This window comes from Podarcis gaigeae, assembly GCF_964106915.1.
Source record: "Podarcis gaigeae genome assembly, chromosome: 3".
In the NCBI taxonomy this organism is placed as follows: domain Eukaryota; kingdom Metazoa; phylum Chordata; class Lepidosauria; order Squamata; family Lacertidae; genus Podarcis; species Podarcis gaigeae.
Window position 1 is genome coordinate 88,644,290 of NC_139680.1, and position 22,235 is coordinate 88,666,524.

The 22,235-nt window shown below is 43.5% G+C and overlaps 1 protein-coding gene across 3 annotated transcripts in view; it reads right to left on the reverse strand.

Moving 5' to 3' along the window:
• ALK (ALK receptor tyrosine kinase) overlaps positions 1-22,235 on the reverse strand; it is a 597,092-nt gene that overhangs the window by 21,463 nt on the left and 553,394 nt on the right. For all 3 annotated transcript variants that reach the window (XM_083732114.1, XM_083732115.1, XM_083732116.1), the window contains 6 exons: positions 21,474-21,626; positions 18,884-18,991; positions 14,916-15,102; positions 2,963-3,053; positions 2,183-2,247; positions 801-930 (listed from right to left, as the gene is read on the reverse strand). In XM_083732114.1, coding sequence (XP_083588240.1) covers positions 801-930; positions 2,183-2,247; positions 2,963-3,053; positions 14,916-15,102; positions 18,884-18,991; positions 21,474-21,626 — 734 coding nt within the window. The remainder of the gene's footprint in view (positions 1-800; positions 931-2,182; positions 2,248-2,962; positions 3,054-14,915; positions 15,103-18,883; positions 18,992-21,473; positions 21,627-22,235) is intronic.

Here is a 22,235-nt window from a genome sequence, read left to right on the forward strand (position 1 = left end):
CAGACCACCTTTATAGGGTAACAATGCTATTAGCATCCTCAAACAAAGACTCAGACTTCTTGATGCCCTTTTCAATCAGTTCCTTCCTGTAACACCAGTTCCTTGTTCAATATTTCCAGCAAGAATTCTATTCTCAGAATTATGCAGCAGCACTCCAAAAAATGAATGCGTAAATGTTATTTATTCATGACTGAGGAAGAGTGCTATATACCTTGAAAACTTGCAAATTTTGAAACAGTAGGAACAGTCTGATCCAAGAGATCTGTACCTTTCATCCAGTCCAGAACTGAGAAACAGGTAGAGTAACAACTGCAGCTTTATTATGCTGATATTTAGAATGGTAGTAGATTCTCTCTTCATACAGACTCCCCTACGTTCAAGTGAAACAGAAGATCACTTCAAAGATCTCGCTAGGAGTGACAGCTTGGTCCCCTGACCGTGGGTGCCTGGCACCAAAATTTGTGGGTGCCTGGCCCCTTCATGGGGAATTTTGTTGGTGATCGGGCACCCAGGGCCCCAGGGAGTTGGCACCTATGGATCCTGGTGCAAGCTGGTTGCATGGTGAAGTGTTGCTCAGCTACCCCATCAGCACAAGACCTGCTCTGTGTTCATATATCTCCCCTAACAGTTCTAAAGTTCAAGAAAGGATGGGAGAGGAAGAGCTACAAACCCCCCACAAAGATTCTTTTAAAGGAAGCAGTTGAGATATGTGAAGAAAATTAGGCTACATTTAACCAAGGGAGACCTACTTGGATACAAGGGCCTCAGATCCCAGCATTAAGCAACTGTTTCCTCCTTACCGGCCTAGGCCGTGTCTCCCTCAGGAAAGATTTCAAGTCTCCTCCAGCCATGAGTTCCAGCAGAATAAAGCGTGGCAGAGCCTGCAAGCTCACCCCAATGCAGCGCACGATATTCTGATGGTTGAACTTGCTGAAAAGGAGATGAAGAAACAGCTTTTAAATCAAATGGTAAATACTTGCTTGGGCAGATTTGAGAACCTGACAGCTTCAGTTATTGGTCTAGTCCAGGCATTCCCAAACTCGGCCCTCCAGATATTTTGGGACTACACCTCCCATCATCCCTAGTTAACAGGACCAGTGGTAAGGGATGATGGGAATTGTAGTCCCAAAACATCTGGAGGGCTGAGTTTGGGGATGCCTGGTTTAGTCCATTTGCCAAAGCGTATCTACTCTTAAGGTATGGTTGCATTAGATACTGCAAGGCAGGAAAAGCGTTTGGCTAGTGAAAAATTCACACTGGAGAACCACAGAATTGAACCCTTTAAAAAATAATAATAAGCAAGCAAACAAGCAAACAAACAAACAAACAAACAGGGGAAGCAACTGAGTGTGGAGGAAGATACTCAGATAGGGCTGGGAAAGACTCCTTCCTGAAACTCTGGAGAGCTGCTGCTGGTCACCGTAGGCAATGCACCGTAGATGAACCAATGGTTTGAACTTGGTTATAAGGCAACTTCCTCTGTTGCCACCTTCTCCCTTGACAAACAGTGAAGGGAGGTGGCAATGGGCTTACTCATTGCTACCGCTGAAAGTGAGCATATGCTTTGGAAAACGTTATCCCTTTCGAAGTGGTGTCATTCTTTTAAAACAAGGTAAAAACATGATTGTGTAGACAAGCCTACCCAGACACTTAGAAAGCTGGTGTGAATACCTGTTTTAATATTGTAACTTTTTGAATGCTTCAAGCTATTGCTGTAATTTTTCTTCTTGATTTTCTTCTTTTATCTTTTTGTAAACTGCTTTGTTTGTTTGTTTGTTTACCGTCAAGCATGTATAAATTTTATGAACTAAATAAACTTAGCGGCCAAAGAGACATTGTGGGAGAATCTTGTTCCTGCCATAAACTCACTGGCTAGGCAACCCAGTCAGATGGGTAGGGTACAAACAAAACAACAACAACAACAACAATTCCTAGGCAATGCCCTCTGTCTCAGCTTCAGTCCCACCTCAGGTAATTTGGGGGTAATAATGCTGACCTACCTTAAAAAGTTGTTGTAAGAAATACAACAAGAAAAACCACTTTGAACACTCTTAAAGCATTATATAAATGTTATGTATTATTGAAATGGATTTCACCTGCATAAAAGCAGTCCAACAATCCCCCCCACTGCTTTCAATTCTGCTGAGGTTGAAAGGCCATTGATCAACTTGAATTAACACACCTGATTATTAGAGCTTCCATAAGGAAATCCAGCTCGTCTTGCTCTGAACAAACCTCTGGCAAAGTCTAGACAAGAAAGAAGCAAGAGGAGAAACGTGAACAAACTGTCCTTCTCATGGACCTGCACGGACCTATTATAGACTCCATTCCTCTCACAAGGAAATTTTACAGTTGCTGCCTTTCTTATCGACAGAGGCACTCTGTATTTAAGAGCTGTAAAACAAGCAGAAACCTGTTTTCCCATCACTCTGTCTCCAAGCAAGAAAAAAACTCCAGTTGTCTGTTGATGGAACCACCCACAATAACGGCTGTAAACCTAGAAAGCATCAGAATGCAGAAGGGGAAAGGGCTGGAAGGCAACAGGAAATCATGCTATTACTTAGAGCAGGCATGGCCAAACTTGCCCTCCAGATGTTTTGGAACTACAATTCCCATCATCCCTGACCACTGGTCCTGTTAGCTAGGGATGATGGAAGTTGTAGTCCCAAAACATCTGGAGGGCCAAGTTTGGCCATGCCTGGCTTAGAGGATCCTTTCTAGCACCCAGAAATTCTTCAACTAACTGGAGTCTTTAAAGATGTGCCTGGGAATTAAAAATCTGCCATTGTGCTGAACTAAAAGTGATACTGATTTCTGAAGAGACATTCTATATTCTTCAGTTTCCCCAACCTGCCATAATCAGGAGAAACCAAAATAGTGAACTCAGACATGCTGCTTTCATTTGATGAAATATGCCACCTAACCACCACCATGGACACTCGTCACTGGTTTTTCCACTTACTTTTACAGCCACTTGCAAGGGACTGGGGTCGCTGGGGATCCCAACCACCTGACCTTCGTACACCTCCCCAAAGGCTCCATGGCCTAAACCCCTAGACAAATCAGAAAATGGAAGGAGGATTAAAATACCACACATATCACAATATGTCAATTTCATACAAAACGGAGAAAGATTAGGCCTACGTAAATCCATTGAGTGCACACTGTCAAATGTTCATTTAGTGAAAATTCATTTAGGGAAAGAGAAAGAAGTTCTGCACCCCTGAGGTTTTGTGTTGCTCATGCCTGCTTCCCGCTTTATGGCATGTTACAAACTGGTTACATGGAGTACTGTTAATGTAATGTTACCATTGGCACTAGTAGACACTCCACAGAGGAACTTGCCAATAGCAACACCCTCAACTCCCTCATTAAGTGGCACGGATACTGATGAAATATTCAGAATTTGTATTTATGCATAAATTTGTTATGTTCCAACACCCTGAAGTCCACCCCAGAACTAAATCACATTGTATATGTTTTCACTGTGAATTAATCATTTTTGGCTCCTAGAAAAAGGAAAGGTTTTTTAAAAATAAAAGAAGCATCGCATAATGACACAATATACATTATGTTGACTTGCTACTTCCAAACAACATCTCTGACCATTAGCTACTATGGCAATAAATCACCTGTACTTGGCCAACCCCTTAGTTATGCAAAGGCCTCATTAGTGCAATTCACCCATAATACATTGCTGCTTAAAAACAAACAAACAAACAAACAAACAAACAAACAAACAAACAAACCCCAACCATCTCTAACTATGGTATCTACTATGGCAGCTGATCACTTATACTTGAGTTATGGGAAGGTCCATTCTCCCAACAAAAGGGGAATATGCTGGGCTGCCTTGACTAAGACTAAAATAGCCACGGCTTGATCAGGATTCTTTCTGTAATGAAACTGCTGTGGGCTGGATTCCTGCATTGCAGGGGGTTGGACTGGATGACCCCTGGGGTCCCATTCAACTGACTCTAAATGTAAGCAAGATGAACTGTTCCCCCCATCCCCACTTCTATAATGCATTGTGCAGGGAGCAGGGAAGCAATATGGGCAAAATCCTATTTTCATATGCAGTACAGGACAAAGTGAGGGAAATTTGTAACAGCCCTGCTGGATCAGCCAAAGGCCTATGCTATTCTAAGGTCCTGTTCTCAAAGTGACCAGCCAGGTACCTATGGGAAGCCAGCAAGCAGGACTTGAGTGATCTCCCCACTTGTGACTCCCAGCAAAAGGCAACAAGAGGCATTCTTCCTCTGACAGTAGAGGTAGAAGACAAGTCATCAGCTTCCGACAACTACTCTTCCCAGTCTTCCCCCTCTTTTCCCTCTGACCACTCACTGTTGCCCCACCACCACTCCCCGGACTCTGAGCCTTCTTCCCTTGGTGATTCCCCAGCTGGTTCCTCCCACCATTCCTCTCCATGCAACCAGTCCATGACACTGGTTGACTGCTTCTACTGCCCACGAGAATGAGATGAAAAGGGATGCAGAGTTGGGTGCCATCTCAGTCCGCATCTTCAGACGATCTCATTCAACAGCTTTGAGTTGATGTTGACAAGCATGGCGGACAAGATGGAATTATTCTAGGGGGCCAATACCACAAACATTGCAGCCCTTTCTGGAACTGGCCATCCAGCTAAAAATTAAACCACTACAGCATGGTGCTCCCAGTTCCCACCCACATAGTCCAATCAAAAGGGTTATATGTTTGATGGACTCATAAGGATAACATGGATGATGGTATCGAAGGATGCTGAATGGTCCAAAAGAATCAACAATATCACACCCCTCCATCTTTATTCTGGCATAAGTCATCTACTGGGGATATTAAGGTGGTTTGCAACTGCTGACTACAGACCGTGGCCTTAGCATGTTGGAAGTGTACAATGGGAGTAACAAATTCTGCATGGCACCCCAGACTCACAGCAGAGTAATTGTGTGCCAAAGCTAAGCATGATTACTGGAGATGTTGAACAATTTTTATAAAGTGGGTTTCGGGATTAATTATTTAAAAGAATACAGAAAACGAGCAAATAAATAAATCATGCACCCTGTTAAGATAGATTTTCTCCTGTGTGCTCATTACACAAGTTTTGTGTCACTGCTCATTCCAGCCTTTGATTAATAAAAATATAAAAATGTTGTACGTGCAGCAGAGAAGCAGGCAAATCTCAGGAGGGCTTTGGGCATCCAGAGGCAGAACACGGCCACCGGTGTTCATTGAGTTGAAGGCTCAGCGTGTTTGTGGAGGTAGGTAGAGGAAGAAGAGGGAAAGGCAGCTATCACCCAATGTCTCACATGCACAGAGAGTTGCAACTGATTGGGTATATTTGTGCAGAAAGGAAAATATTGAAAGCAGGCTTGAAACACCACAGGAAACAGCAAGAAAAATAAGCAATAAACACGAAGCACAGAACAATGCAGACAGTCTTCTCCTAGGGAAAAGACTGCATCAATAAAACAATTTCATCTCAAAGAACACCGCCAATTACTATTCTAGAAATCAACATAAAAAAGTAACTAAGAGATGGATTTTATTTTATTTTTTTGCACCTTAAGGGGCCATTAGGAGGAGATGACAGATTTCTGACAAGTGTGATGGACTGACTGTCTCAGAAGGAGGGGCCTTGCAAAACCTGTCTAGCTGAATTTTATACTGATGACTTAAAAACCAATACCGTACACAATAGTGGAGTCATCAAATTGCCAACAGGCTTGCTTAGGACTTTTCCAGGAAGCTAATTTAAAACCATAGGTAGGTTTTGCACAGGATTTTCTTTCAATAGCAGTACTTGGGTCCTGGAATATTATGTTTTCCCAGGTCCCAAACCATGATGAGTAAAGAAAGACAACCCCCTGCCAATTGCTCTTGCAACAGCTGGTTGCAAACTCATATTACACAGAACAACTGTCCGGGTTGGTGGTCTGATGGAAATCAACGACGGGGAGTCTCATGCAGAGAAGCCAGGGAGAGGACAGCAACCTTATAGAATCAGCTGGAACCATATGAGCCTCTTGCTTTGCCTAATCCTTATAGGACTGATAGCAGCAATGCCTCCTGCAAGTCATCACCTGTGGTGGTGTCTCTGTATAGACAAAAGTTCTCTCTCTTCTCCATGAAGCTTCTATGGCACCACAGGCGATCAGAGTCAAGCAGACATGGCGTGGGAGATAGGTGGTTGCATCCCCCCTGAGTTTTTCTTTTTACCTCTGTTTTCTCATGGTCTAAAATGCACAGTTCCAGCTGGGACTAGCCTGGTAAGAGCTTGGCACTTGGATCCTGCTACATTATTAGATCTTTGGTGCCTGAGCAGCAGCAGCAGCAGCAGCAGCAGCAGCAGTACATCTAAGCCAACAATCGTTGCTATAAATTTTATTTTTTGGCTCTTTGATGGATATTGACTGGTTCTAGTAAATGTTAGATGGCCTGTATTCTGTTCAATTGGTAGCTTTATTTGAAGAGTGCCACAGCATGTGCTGTGAGGAAGGCTGCCTCACGCTAGGGAATCTGAACCGACAATTTAGAGATTTGCCCCCTCAAACATGGGAACAAGATCCTGGGAAGATTCAATACCAGAAAGACCAAAAGTTTATCGAGGACTGGGGAAAATTTACAGAATATCTGAAAAATATATGTGATACACAGACAACGCTTGCTGGTTTTGAAGAGACTCTGTGAAATAGTAAGAAATACTGCAAAAAAGAGAGTAAGAGGAAAAGGAGTGGGGAAAGGCAATATCATGTTTAGAAATACGTTAATAAATAGAAATTTTTCGAAAGATTGACAGAGAAATTGAGGGAAGTCAAAAATAGAAGCATGAGTGTAAAATAATTTGTTGACTGTATAAAACTTGTTTGGAAAATGAATAAAAATTATTTAAAAAAAAACAAACAAACATGGAAACAAGATCCACTGCAAAGCTGTCCCCCCCCCCCATGTGCCCTCTGTGCAGATATAATAAATTAGGAGCTGCTTCTGCTTTGTGCTTCTCAGATGCTTGATTAAGGCTCCTAGCTAGTTCCTTGGCTTTTTGTAGTGCGCTGTAGTTTCTTACTACACTAGGATCACACAGCATGCCTGTTGGTTTCTGCTCTCTTTCACTGTGCAGCAAAGTGCTTGTCACGAGACAGGTGTTTACATTCCATAGTCAATTGCTGTTGGAGTTTCACACGGGAAAGGAGACTGGATGTGACATACACTGGTTTCCTGTTTTTCACTGTTCTTTGCAGTTCAGCAGTTGTTCTCTCCGTGCTTCAGAGGAGAGAGGATGCTTTCTCTGCTCCGGCAGAGGCAAGATGTTTTTCTGTAACCTACCAGCTTTGAAGTGTAAATAAAGCAATATAGAGTATGTGCACGTACTCCTCATCATTCCGCTGTGCACGGGACACTGCAATATCAACATAAATGGTTATGGGGCCCAGAAAAACGCCCAGAAGTTGAATTGGAGTGCCGGCAAAAGGATCGGAATGCAGAGGGACGGATCGGACGGTATCTGCTCTGCGCGTCAAGATGATTGATGAGCTATGTGCTACTGCTCCGGGCAGCCTGCCAGCTTCTATTTAATGGCTTTATGGCTGGACTTTGAACTTTTAAGGCCGTTTTGCCGTGGCACAGGCAAAGGCTCTAAGACGGAAGCGTAGAAGCGTAGAGGCTGGGGGAAACCGAAAGTACACTTTTAAACGTGCTTTTGGAATAAAGCAGCTGCAGCAGTGACGCAGCATGATTTAAGGCAGCAGAGAGAAAGCACTTTTGAACTTGCCTTTGGAATGAAGTTTGAAGCAGCTGCAGTTAAGCAGAGTGGCACAGGCTCATAGGCAGAGGCTGTTTTGAACTTGCTTTTGGAATGAAGCAGCTGTACACAGACGCAGCTTGTATAAAGCAGCCTGATTTAAGGCAGCAGAGATGACGCAGAAGGCTAATGCCAGAGTCATGATGGCTAGCTGCAGAAAGCTGGCTGAGGCAAGTGGGGAATTTGATGCCAATCAGCCAAATGCTCAACTCACAGTAGCCTGTGATACTGCCGTGATTCAGAATGAAGCAGACCGCCAGGGTGATAGCTGCATGGGCAAGGGGGAGACTTCACAGACGTCATCCCATAGTGCAGTGGAACCACCAGATGGCGCCAAAGCTTTGAAGGCAGTGAAATGCTACTCGTGTGGACGTCTAGGCCATATGAAGAGGGAATGCAGATATCCCAGGGCCAAGACAGAGGAGCGCAGCGAAAGCTCATCGCGTGGAAAAGGCCGAGGCAAAGGCAAAGGTCCGGTGTCCAGGACAACGCAGCACAAGGCAATGGTCTCACGCTTCACTCCAAAGGTTGCAGAGGTCCAGAAGACGTCTAGATCTTTCTTCGTTGTTGATTCGGCTGCAACGCATCACATGTGCAACGATAAGCGACTGTTCGTGTCTTTTACACCGCAGGAAGGTGCGATTCACCAGGCGGATGACCACACAATCCCCAGTAAAGGCTACGGAACTGTTGTTCTTCACAGTTTGGACTTATCGATACAGGATGTTCTTTATGTGCCAGATGCCAAGCATAATCTGCTCAGCGTTGGACAGCTGAATGAGCGGAAAATTGACGTTTCCTTTAAGAACAAAAGGTGCATCATCACAAAGAAAAATGATTATGTATTGCATGCTGAATATGTTGATCGTTTGTATGTTTTGTATTTTGATGATGTTGTGCAGAATGACACTTGTTGCATTGCAGGTACTAACAAAAGTTTGCATGCAGGATGTATTCATGATTTTCACCGAAAATTTGGTCATTTGAATTTTGAGGCAATATCTAAAATGCCTGCCTTGGTTGAAGGTATGACTATTAAACCCTGCAGGTACCACATGAAGTGCAAGGCATGCGCAGCAAACAAGGTGAAAATGGCTGCGAAAGGTAAGGTGTCTAGTAGGCAAGCTACAGAACCATACCAGGTTGTTCATGCTGATTTGGTTGGACCACTAGCGCCCTCTTTGGGTGGAAATAGGTACTTCATGGTTCTCATTGATGCATTTTCCAGGTATATTTATGTGTACAATCTCAAGCAGAAATCAGAGGCTTTTCCTAGGTTCAAGGAATTCTGTGCTTGGTTGGAAAATGTGCATGGTAAGAAGATAAAAATTCTTTTCACTGATCGCGGGGGAGAATTCACTTCTCAGCAGTTTGAAGCTTTTCTGACTGAGAAAGGAATTCAACACGATTTGTCTAGTCCTCGCTCGCCATGGCAGAATGGACTTTGCGAGAGGGCAAATCAAACATTGCTTCAAGGGTTAAAAACCTTGCTGCATGATGCCAATCTTCCAGAGAGTTATTGGGCCGAATCTCTCTCGTGTTTTGTTTACAGTTACAATCGCAGGTTATCTTCAGCGATTGGTTGTACCCCCTATGAGAAGATGTTTGGCAAGAAACCATACATCAAACACATGAAAATTTTTGGTTCTGACATGTGGGTTCACTCACCACAAAGCTCCAAGTTAGACAAGCGTGGATTGCATGGTATCTTTCTAGGTTATCAGAAAGGGTCTTACAGAATAATGATGACTGACTCTAAGACAATTAAGCTCACAAGAAGTGTTGAGTACAATGCCAAGTGGGGGGAGAATGTGGGAATTTTCCAATGTTATCCTGATGACAGTGATAAAACTGAGGATAGTCAAAAGCAACCGTAACAACCCACACCCACTGATGAAGGTTCTGATCAAGAATTGGAAGAACCATTGTTCACAATAGGTCACTTTTCTCCTAAGAAGGAAGAGGAGAGTGTTGAGGACTTAAGGCTAATTCGCAGGTCAGAGAGCAACAAAAGGCAGACCTCCAAAGAGATTTGCTGATGAGTTTGCTAAGATAGCAGTAACAGCTGTTAAAAGCTCCAAGAAGGTATTTGAACCTTCAAATTTCCAAGAAATCCAGGATTTGGATTCAAAGGAAGCTGAGCCATGGTTAAATGCCATGAAGGCTGAGCTTGATTCCTTGGAAAGGAACAAAACATGGGACCTTGTTCCAGTAGTTCCAGGAATGAAACTGCTTGGAAGCAAATGGGTCTTCAAAGCGAAGACAGATCAAAATTGCAAGATAGTCAGACACAAAGCCAGATTGGTAGCCAGAGGTTTTGCACAGGTACCAGGTGAAGACTATCACGAGACCTACTCACCCACCGTGAGGTATGAGAGCATTAGGCTTATGCTCAAGCTAGCTGCAGAGGAGAATCTACACATTAGTCACCATGATGTGAATACAGCTTTTCTGTACGGATCTCTAGATGAATCACTTTATATGCTTCCACCTGATGGCGTACAGGTAAAACAGGGATATGTTTGTGCTCTGAAGAAGTCCCTTTATGGTCTCAAACAAAGTGCACGATGTTGGCACACAAAACTCACTGAAGTATTGTTTTCTCTAGGTTTTAAGCAAGGGAAAGCTGATCCATGTGTATTTGTCAAAGAGGAGGGGCAAAAGAAACTGTATTGTTTGTTTTATGTTGATGATCTTTTATTCTTTTGGAAGGATGTCACAATGTACAATAATGCCCTAGCTCAACTGAAAGAGCACTTTGACATGAAACATCTTGGTGAGGTAAACAACTACCTATCTCTGGAAATAGAGAGAGATCAAGATGGTAACATTCTAGTACACCAGTTACGGAAAATTGCTGATGTGTTAAGCAAACTAAACCTGATGGATGCTAACCCTGTAGACACACCGATGACAACAGGTTATCAGGTAGATGACACTGAAGAAGCATTTTCTGACACTACACTGTACAGAAGTGTGCTAGGCAAGCTAAACTTCATTGCCAGATGTTCAAGACCAGACATTGCTGTTAGCTGTAATTTGCTAAGCAGACAAGTCAACAATCCTACTGTTAAGGATTGGAAAGCTCTGAAACGCATAGCGTGGTATTTGAAAGGCACTATGCATTACAGACTGAGATTTAACAATCAGAAGTCTGGTGGTCTTGAGATATTTGCAGATGCAAGTTTTGGAAGTGACACTACAGACAGAAAAAGTACGTCTGGAGTTTGCTATATGTACAATCAAGGTCTTTTTGATTGGTCATGCAAGAAGCAAACAACAGTTAGCTTAAGTACTTGTGAAGCTGAACTGAATGCACTGTCTTATTCACTTAAAGATTGTGAATGGTTGTTACAATTGTGCAAAGACATGAAAATTCCTGTCAAATGTCCAATCCAGGTTTACCAGGACAACAAAGCATGTTTGGCTTTGCTGAATTCTGAAGGTTGTAAGCAAAGCACGAAGCACTTGCAATTAAAGTTGCAACATGCTAGGGAACGTATTCAGAAGGGACTCGTAACGGTGTCCTATATGCCAGGTAATGAAATTCCTGCTGATGTATTGTCCAAGATTGTATCAAGGGATCAACACTGTACCTATGTGCAGAAGTTGGGTTTGTACTGATATTGTACGAACACGCTGCCCAGTGATGTTCACAGAAAGGGGGAGGATGTTGGTTTCTGCTCTCTTTCACTGTGCAGCAAAGTGCTTGTCACGAGACAGGTGTTTACATTCCATAGTAAATTGCTGTTGGAGTTTCACACGGGAAAGGAGACTGGATGTGACATACACTGGTTTCCTGTTTTTCACTGTTCTTTGCAGTTCAGCAGTTGTTCTCTCCGTGCTTCAGAGGAGAGAGGATGCTTTCTCTGCTCCGGCAGAGGCAAGATGTTTTTCTGTAACCTACCAGCTTTGAAGTGTAAATAAAGCAATATAGAGTATGTGCACGTACTCCTCATCATTCCGCTGTGCACGGGACACTGCAATAACAACAATGCCATGCTCTCCAGCGAACAGGCATCATCACCACATAGGTTTACAAGCTGAAATGACATTGTCATGATAGCAGCTACCAATTACTCTTGACACAGGAAAGTCATTCTTGCTGGCACAGGTCCACCATTTTTTAAAAAAGCCGAATGTAAAGTGCAGCATGCAGTACCCTCCCCATTACTTCCTTCTTTCGCTTCCCTGGGTTCTCTGTCATGCTCCAGATGGATTAAAACTTGGTGATTTCCTCACTGCCAGTGTAGGGCAAAGGCAATGTCAGCATGCAGTGCTCCCTGGAGCCCATCTGGGCCTAAGATTCCTTATTGCAGCTGGTGTGCTCTTGTTATTATTATTATTTTATTTTATCTTATTTATTGAATTTATATACTACCCTATACCAAGAGATCTCAGGGTGGTTCACAGAACAATATCAAAATATCAAACCACTATATATATATATATAACTCTTACTGCTTGGAAGTTTCTCCTAACGTTTGGGCAAAGTCTGCTTCCCTGCAATTTTCACACACTGCTTCCAGCCCTACCCACAGGAGCAACAAAGAAAAAGTCTGAATTTGGAGGCATGTGTTGCACCCAGCCCTGTGACGAGGAGGGTGTTATTGGGTTGTTGTTTTTATTTTGATTTTATATATATATATATATATATATATATATATATATATATATATATAAAATCAAAATAAAAACAACAACCCAATAACACCCTCCTCGTCACAGGGCTGGGTGCAACACATGCCTCCAAATTCAGACTTTTTCTTTGTTGCTCCTGTGGGTAGGGCTGGAAGCAGTGTGTGAAAATTGCAGGGAAGCAGACTTTGCCCAAACGTTAGGAGAAACTTCCAAGCAGTAAGAGTTCTTTGACAGTGGAACAGAGTGCCTCTGGGGGTGGTGTGGGCTCCCCTATGATGTATCCTGAAAGGCCATTTATCAGAAATGCTACAGTAGCATCCTGCATTGCAGATGCTGCCCTGAGCAACGTTGGGTAGACAATGTCCGGTATCCCTTCCAGCTCTAGAATTCAATGAATGTACAAGCCCTCCCTGATCAACCTTTGGCATCTTCAGAACAAAGACACTCAGATATCTGAACAGGCGAAGATCATCCACTGCTAGCTCCGATGACATGATGTTGGATGGACTAGCTCTCTGCCTAAGAAAGTACCCACCTGAAGGGTAGATTTGCTTTCCCAGTGTAGCTTCGCTAGGTTGGGCTTACTTGCACCTCTATTGGATGAAGGCAGGAGTAGCTTTTACAGGAAATAGACTGGGCCCTCTTCAGTTTGGCAAGCTCACCAAGCATGAACAGTGTTATGTACTGAAGTTCTCACCCTGGGCCAGCAGGGAGATACTGTAGATAGTTTTCACTCAGGTCCACATATGCAAATAAGGGATTGAAAGTGACGTTCAGTGATTGGATAGTTACAGAAAATGGTTACTGTTGCGTTCTAGTGGAGCTCAATATAAGCAGGCTGACTGAACCCTTCAGTTCAGTTCAGTTCAGTTCTGGCCTGTGAATAAACAAGAGCTGTTTGAAGAATTGCTGTGTTGTCTGATATGTTCACCCACAACTTAACAAACAGTCCGGAGCTAAAACTCAAAACAGTGTGAACCTATTTCCTACAACAAACCATTAACTGAAAGCCAACCATGCAAACAGAGCTGGAAGAGATGTTGCAGGCCGTGCATGGGTGTAGCTACACCCAGCCTGTGGAGAGGAGGGAAAGGATTCTGTGTGTGTTTGTGTGTGTGTGTGTGTTTATATACAGAGAAAGAACCGTAGAGTGAAATCACAGAAGAAGAACATTGCTAAGCAAAGATGAAGGAGCACAAGAAGCCAAAGGAAAATGTGATTGCTATGTTGAGGCAGGAGCAAAAAAACGGAAGTGATGCCAGCCGATTTCCTGTAAAAGCTGCTCCTGCCTTCATTCACTAGAGGTGCAAGTAAGCCCAACGCAGTGAATGCTACAGTGGCAAGTGAAATTTAGGCACCCCCATCCTCCTCGAGGTTGGAACACCATTTGAGCATTTTAATTAGTTTAATTCACAGTTCAAACATATGTGTTGGACACATAAAGCTTCATTAAGGATTGTTATTTATAACTCAGAAGTGCAAGAGAGATAGTTCCCATAGACTGTAATGACTCTCATGTAAAACATAAAGTTCAGAAATCTTTCTTCCCCACCCTCCCAGGCCTCCCCCGCCACTCAAATCCTTCAGGATGTGTGTATTAAAATGCTAACAACTTTTAATTCTAACTGCTTCATTGGTATGAATCAGCTGTTGTATTGTGAAATCTGACCATATTTGAGATCTTTTAGACCCCAACATATTTGACAGGCTTAATTTTTCTGCCTCTCTTTTAGTGAGGAATAGCCTTTTTGTGAAATCTTCAATTTGCATGTTTATTATTATTATTTTTTAATGTACACAGGGGTGTGAGCATATGAAGCAACAACTGAATGTGAGGGGGCACACAAAGTTAGGGGGAGGGGAATACACACCCTCTTTTCTATACCCTTACAGGATCAGCTACAACTCTAAATGCACAGAGAAGGGTTAAAATTAACTTTCTCCTACTGGAATTTACCTTAACTTGCTAACGCTTTCCCCCCAAATCCAGATCCGTGTTAGACTGGCACTGCTATATCTGGGTTTTCTAGTGCCTGGCAGAGCAGATGCCTTTGCTGATGTCACTTTTATTGCCAGAGACCCAGTCACAAGCACTGGCAGAACCTCCAAAAGGTCACTGTGCCAGATGTCAGTGCTGTCTAAGAGAGCCTGGGCAAATTATAGCCAGTGCCTGAGGAATTACTGAGCTAAATATATGATAGCTCTTTGGATCATCCATAGGAAGCAGGTGCCGAACTTTTCTCCCTTCCTGTCAGGCTGAGCAACCTGAGGGGAGGGCAGAGATCCAGCTTCCATCCATTCTCCACTATCTTTACACCCAGAAGACCATTGCCACAGCAGCAGTGGTCTTGCATGCTTGTGAATAAAGATGAGTGTGTGGTACTGCCAAACAAAAGGAGAAGGCGCATGTGTGGATTCGCTCATGTACATTTGCCGCAGAGCACATCCGAGCATAAAAAAGTCAGAGAGGCTGGTTTACCTTATCAAAGAGATATTTTTCCGGGGCACCTCTTTGAGGTCACTAATGGATGTGGTCTTCCCTGCAAAGCAATAATTGGGGTTGTAGTCAGTCATAATGGTGGAGGTTCGCAGCTTGCTCAGTTTATACTCGGGGCTCTGTAACTCCATCTGCATAGCTTGAAGTTCCTGGTGTTTCCGACGGTACACTAGAAACAGAGCACAGTAAGTTAGGGGTGTGGGCTTTCATCGGAGTGCACCTTGAAAAGCAATTTGCACTAAGAGCTCTGGTTACTTCTACACCGCTCAGTATGAAGCTGAGGTTTCTTTTCAGCTTTGAAATTAAGATAGGAGGTGATGTAGTACTTGTAGTTCATATGAGGCAGACAATCAAGTGCTGATGGATGGTTAGGGCCCATGGAGGTCTGTGCTGTGCTGCTTAGGCAGACCACCACAGAGTGACTGCCAAGGCAAGGTGTATGGGAGGGGTGCAGTGCACACACCAACAGTCGGTAATTGGCCAAGTGTCAGTCAGGCTGGAATCCACTCTCCAGGCCAGCACGAGGCCAATTTGATGTTGTGCTGGCCTGGGAAAACACATGCCAGATATCCCGTGTCAGTTCACGGGGCACAGCAGGCACCATCCCACAAAGGTGCCCAACCTCAGAGATAAGTCTCACTGTTGAATGATATCACAGCTTGCCACAACTAGAGGCATCCATTCATGTGGTGCCCACCCTGTGGAGGATTGGAACTGCCTCACTCCTTGGTGCACCATCATGGATGTTATTTGCAACCACATTTATTTTGGAATGCATGTGGTTCTTCTTCCTCATCTCTCTCTCTATCTACACACACACACACACACACACACACACAGGACCAGTGTCAGCACCCAACTTTCTCAGAGAGCTGTCAGGGCCACAGCAGGGCCCACACTAGTGCTGACCTTAGGTGCTGGGTCTGAGAGCCTCCCAGTATGTAAAACGTCCTCCAGTACCCCAGAGTGCATGATGGCCCATTTAATTGTGAAAGGTTTTAAATTTCAACCAGGAGCCCATGGATGTAGGTAGTGGTGCCTGCCCTGTGGAACGCCCTCCCATCAGATGTCAAGAAAATAAGCAACTTATCTTACTTTTAAAAGACAACTGAAGGCAGCCCTGTTTAGGAAAGCTTTTAATGTTTAATGCTGTATTGTATTTTTAATATTCGGTTGGGAGCCGCCCAGAGTGGCTGGGGAAACCCAGCCAGATAGGCGGGGTATAAATAATAAATTATCATTATTATAGGTACCCCCCCCCGCCAAAAAAAAAAGAAGAAGAAGAAATAACCATCACAAATACTCTTACAATGGATTTCTTTTTATACTCCACAGGGCCAAAGCAGATGTGGCATTTTTCAGGTACTTTGGGCTTTTCAGGTACTTTGTAAAGCTGTTGTTTGTTATACAAATGAGTGGTATGTCCCCTCCCCTGAGCTGGATCAGGATCATGACATGGGAGGAGGGGGGCTTTAACCCTTTCCCCCTGCAATGGACCTGATTAGATTAGATTCAGCCCTTCCTTGAAGTTTGCAAGTGAAGGAAAGGCCTCATTAGTGTCAATAAGGGATTTCCTCCCATTGAAAATACCAGGTGCAAGGCTATAGACTCAGGTCCCTATCAGACTCAGGGTGTGTGGGGTAGGGCTTTTGCCAGCTATTTGCAAAAGAAAACAGCAACAACAACAATAATAATGCAGGACCGAACTGCTGAAAGTCATGTCTAGCCCTTAATTTGCCTTCCACAGAAATGCCTTTGTTCTCCCCAGTGTAGAAAACTGAAATGGGGCTCTTGCAGAAAGTGTGTGGACTCTAGTGCCCATCAATATTAGTGACACATGTGATCTGATTCACATGGAGCACAGAATAAATAAATATTTGCGAGAAGAATTTTGGAAGGGTTTTAGACCTAGTTTTCTTTACTAATTTTCTGGTCCTTTCCTGCCCTTGAGAGTGTTTTAAAGGGGGCAACTAACATTTTGTGGATTCCAAACTCATCCATCAAGTCCTTGTTTTAACCTTTCAAGTTCCTGTGGGAGCATTACATGCCTAGGGGGGAAAGTACAAGACTAGAATTAATTGGACATGCAAAAAGTTACTTTGAAAAAGTAATTGGAGCTGGGCATTCCCACAGCCTGTTCTTGACTCTGGGCAGATTAACACAGTACAGCAGTACTTGTACTGTAGTTTCAGCTCTATATCTATTCCAACAGATAAGTTACTTTGCTGTGTGCAAGGGGTGGAGGGAAAGCTGATGGAGTGAACCTGTCGTAGTAATAGGAGCAGGGATTTGAGAGCCTATTATCACGCCTCTAAATTTCTCCTATCGCAAGACTCTTGCTTTTAAGAACTATGCAAAAGACTCCTTCAGGATTCCAAGGCAGAAGCGCAAGATGTGTGTGTCCAAGAGGGGAAATTAGTCCTGCAACACAAACATGCAGCTTCTTTGTAATTTTTAACAAAGTAATGAAATTTAATGTGTGCTTGATTAGTTGGTTTGTTTAGATGAGGAATGGCCATTTGGTTGCTTGTGGACCTGATTTAGTCCTAGAGGTTCCTTATCTAGTCCCTAGAAGCAAGACCAAATTTCATTACTGTGATGAACTCAGCTAGATGGCCTTGGGCCAGATACTCTCTCTCACCCTCAGCTCCCCATCTATATTATTATTATTATTATTATTATTATTATTAACAACTTTATTGTACTCAGCCCATCTGATTGGGTTGCCCCAGCCACTCTTCCAACAGAATATAAAAAAAAATATGATGCATCAGACTATAAAAGCTTCCCGATACAGGGCTGCCGTGAGATGTCTATGGAATGTTGTATACTTGTTTAGCTCTTTGACATCTGGCAGGATGGTGTTCCACAGGGCAGGTGCTTCCAACAGAATATAAAAAAAAATATGATGCATCAGACTATAAAAGCTTCCCGATACAGGGCTGCCGTGAGATGTCTATGGAATGTTGTATACTTGTTTAGCTCTTTGACATCTGGCAGGATGGTGTTCCACAGGGCAGGTGCCACTACCAAGAAGGCCCTTTTCCTGGTTCTCTGTAACTTCACTTGTTAAAATGAGGGAACTGCCAGAAGGCCCTTGGAGCTGGACCTCAGGCTGAAGCCCTATATACAATACAGTGTACTATAGTGCTGGCCTTCTTTGCAGGGTTATTTTTTAAAGATTACAAACAGCACAATGTATTTGAAGGATGCATTTGTTGTTGTTGTTTTTGCACTTTTAACTGTGAGGAAAACTGGCATCACCCGCCAATCACCCAGGGGTGTGATTTGAACATACACACCAATATCTTTGAAGTAATGATAATGATAGAGATTATGATCGCACCATCAATGTTCATGGCACTTCACAGAATGCAGAAGGAATGGTCCATAACCAAGAATGTTTAGCCGTCTATAATTTTACCCAGAGAGACAAAAGAGAGCCTTTGAGGGAAGCAGAGGCAGGGATAAACTGGATGGGGTGGGAGAATTATAGCAATTTGCCAAAGCCTAGTCAAGTGATTTTCTAGCTGAAGCGGGATTTTAACACAGGTCATATACAAACAGCCTACTTAACTAATCTATAAGGAGACAGCCAGAACACAACATGTGTGCTATTAATAACTTTTAAAAAACCTGAGGAGTGCAATAAATCACTCCATCAGTCAATAAGCCAACCAATCGATACATTTCTCACTCCTTTAATTTAGTCCATTCCCTTAATTCAGCCCACTATGTGCTGCGTTGGTTGTATGTGAAACTAGGATATTCTGCAGCCCAGATAAAGCTCACTTCTATAACTGGGTTCCTCTGCTGCATCAACAGCCATTTAAAATGGTCACAACGGAAATCATTCTTGCTATGCCATTCAGGTGATTAAGGCCGGAGGATGCACCACATTCAGTGAGTATTGCTGATTTCAGCATGTTTTGGGTCAAGAAGGAACTCACCTATCATGATCCCAGAAAAGGCTAGAATCAGAGCAGCAACGAGGGCAGATGTCACTACAGACAAGACCAAGGAGAGGGAAGGATTCTTCGTAGGCAGTACAGGCTCAGCTGGAACAGATGTGCAAAGACAGAAGGCATTAAGTTGTTCTCAGCAGCCTGCAGTAGTTGCAAAATACCTTAAAAGAGATATAGACTATTAAGGTCTCTTCATACATTCATTACATTTTTGGAGTGTAACAAGGAGGTTTTGGGTTTTTTAAAAAGAAGCTTACACCTAAAAATGCAATGTGCGAATGCAACAAACAGGTGTTTGAAAAACACAATTCATACAGGAATGGGGATTGGCTGCAGCGCCTACTGAGTGCACATTCAGTTGCAAATCCAGCTTTGTTATTGTATCATGCATGCAATTGCTTGGTTCATACGTCGTGTTAAGCCAAACCATGGCTCAGTGTAGGTACATGAGCATGCATACTGCTGGGGAGAAGATCGTTGCTGCTTCACTCCTGCTTGGTCGTTCTGCTGTTGAGCCACATTGAGCTAGACCATGGTTTGGCTTGGTGTGCCATCCAAATCGAAGCTCATGGTTGGCCCACTCATGAAACGAAGTGGTCAACTCAGGTGGCGGATCTGGGCCCCAGGAGTGTGCTGCTCATCACTGCTGCCTTCCTACACGAGTGTGCCCCCACCTCCTCCTCTTCTGCCATGGGTGCTCCCCACTGCTGCTGCTGCTGCTGCTGCAAATACACTCTGCTGCAGACATCCCCCCCTATGGTGGTGGTGGGCAGTGCCGGATTTAGGTATAAGCTAAACAAGCTATAGCTTAGGGCCCCACTCTCTTGGGGCCCCCCAAAAAAATTAAAGGAAAAAACTGGATGTACATTTCCAAAATATCAGATAAAAGACAAATAAAATAAAACCTACATACAGCAACAGTGGCAAATGGCTTTAGATATATATCAGGTCCGTAAATTAACGTATAGCATATATTTAACACAAAAAACAGCGACAAATTTGTTGTTGACAAAGGACAGCTGGACATATAAAGGGCCCCATTACCTTCAGTAGCTTAGGGCCTCATCAAACCTAAATCCAGCCCTGGTGGGGGCTATGTGGCCGCAGCAGAGGCAGCAGTGGCAGCAGTGGCAGCAGTGGCAGCAGAGGCAGCAGTGGCAGCAGTGGCAGTGGTGATGAGACATTTTGCCTCAAGTCTGCTGTTATTGTTGCTATTGTGTTATTTTATATTTAAATTGTTTTACATTTCTTTATTGCAAACCACCCTGGGAACTTTATGTGATGGGATGGTACACAAATATCAATCAATCAATCAATTGGAGGGATTTTTTTAAAAAACTAAAAATAAAAAATAGTGAACAATCTTCCACTTCCACTGTTGTATTATCTAATTTAACTCAGAGCTGAAACTGGCAGCTGCTTTGCATTTTGGGCCTGCCAATTTAACATTTTCTCCCTCTCAGCTTTTATGGCTTTTCTTTCATATCCATTGAGTGCCAATGTTAATTTCCTGATAGAAAACCATCTGTTTCAATGGCTTGATCTTAATTGAGGAAAGTGGAACAACGGGCCATTGGAGGGTCACAGATCCAGGAGAACTGATTGCAGCAGAGGTTCACCCTGCTTTCTGCACAATGGAAAGATAGCAGATGGAATGAATGGGAGGGGCGGAGACAAAATACAGAGCCATGTGGCGGGAAGGCAAAGTTCGCTGTGGCATCTTGGGAGCTTATTGGCTTATTATGCAGTGCTGGGAACACAAGCAGGGTTATTTTTCATCCAGAACTCACTGGAACTCAGTTCCTTCACCTCTCAGGTGGGCACCATGGCCATTACAAAAAAACAAGGGAGGCATTCATGGTGAGTTCCGGCGCCTCTTTTTCCAGAAAACTAGCACTGAGCACAAGAGTTCAGAAGCAGAGGCTGATTTCACTGGACAGCACTGATGAAATGAAGTGAAATTTTAGCAAGTGGCATATAAGCTGTGAGGGGACATAATATTCTGACAGGTGGAGAATTTTAAAGGAACCCACTGCAGGAAGCAGAATAGGTACACTCTCATATTGAGATATTTTCAAATAATGTCAAATAATTGCACCACAGTAGAGGTAGCGTACTTAGTACGATGGTTAATCTAACCTTCTTGAGGATTTTTTCATGATTTGCAGCCCAGCTGCAGATTGAAGAGTCTTATAGAACAAGTATACATTTGAAAACGCAAACACCCCCCCATTGAGCACATGCAACAGGTTCAAATTACGAAAGGGATATGGGGCTGTGCTGCTGGCCCTGCCCCCAATGACATGCCCACCCACTCCCCTCTCAGCTCCACTCCTATGGAATGAGAATAGGTCTGAAGGGGGAAATGTCTCATGGAGACTCCTCCACAGAATCACCAATGGGTGCAGAGCTCCCAGTCACATGGAGCTGCCTCCCTCTTCAAACTTCTGCTCAACACACAAGAGAAGGAATGGTGAGGAAGCCCAGAAGATGGTGCGAATTCAGTGCGCCGGCCAGTAACACAACCCTGCTTCCCATCTGAGCTAAAGAAGGCCTTTCCTGTCCGGCTTCTTACCTATGCATGAGACACCATCATCAGCCAACACATACCCGAAAACACATATGCAAATAACCTCCTGAGTCTTCATATCAATGTGGCACATATCGTGATCACAGTGGCTACAGTTCACATGCACTTTGATTTCGACTTCGCCATGCCCATCTGTCACTAGGGAACGGATGAAAGAAATATTACTAATCTGTGATCTAAATCACCCAAAACAGGGCACAGGCATACCCATAAAAGATTTGTAAGCAAGACAATGGTAGACTACCAGCTGACCTGAGGTGGAATGAGCTGAGGGGCCTTTGCTATTGTGTATTAGGCAGCCTATTATCAAGATGTTTGTACAAATATTATTACCCCGTTGCTTAGAAGAATGCCCAGTACTTCTAGTTTGGAATCGTCCAGTTTACTAGAAGGTGGAAAACTAGAGATTATAGCAATAGTCGCAAAATTTTGCCTGACAGTCTTCAAAATACATCAGTCGTGTTTACCCATTGGGTCTATATAGCCTTTTCATCTTTCCTTTAAATTACTTTTCAGTTAAAAAACAATTCTCTGTCCTGGCTGCCTTCCAGACGAGTTCCTCTGAGGTAATTTTTTTTTGGGGGGGGGGCCTGAAAGCAAGTGACTCCCCCAATATGATCTCTATTACAGCAGCCTCCTCACTCTGAATCTCTTCCCTCATCGTGATTGCACAGTAAGATGGGGGTGTCTGTAAAGGGAAGACAGCTTCACATACAAACTTCTGGACTCACTGATTCAAGAAAAGAA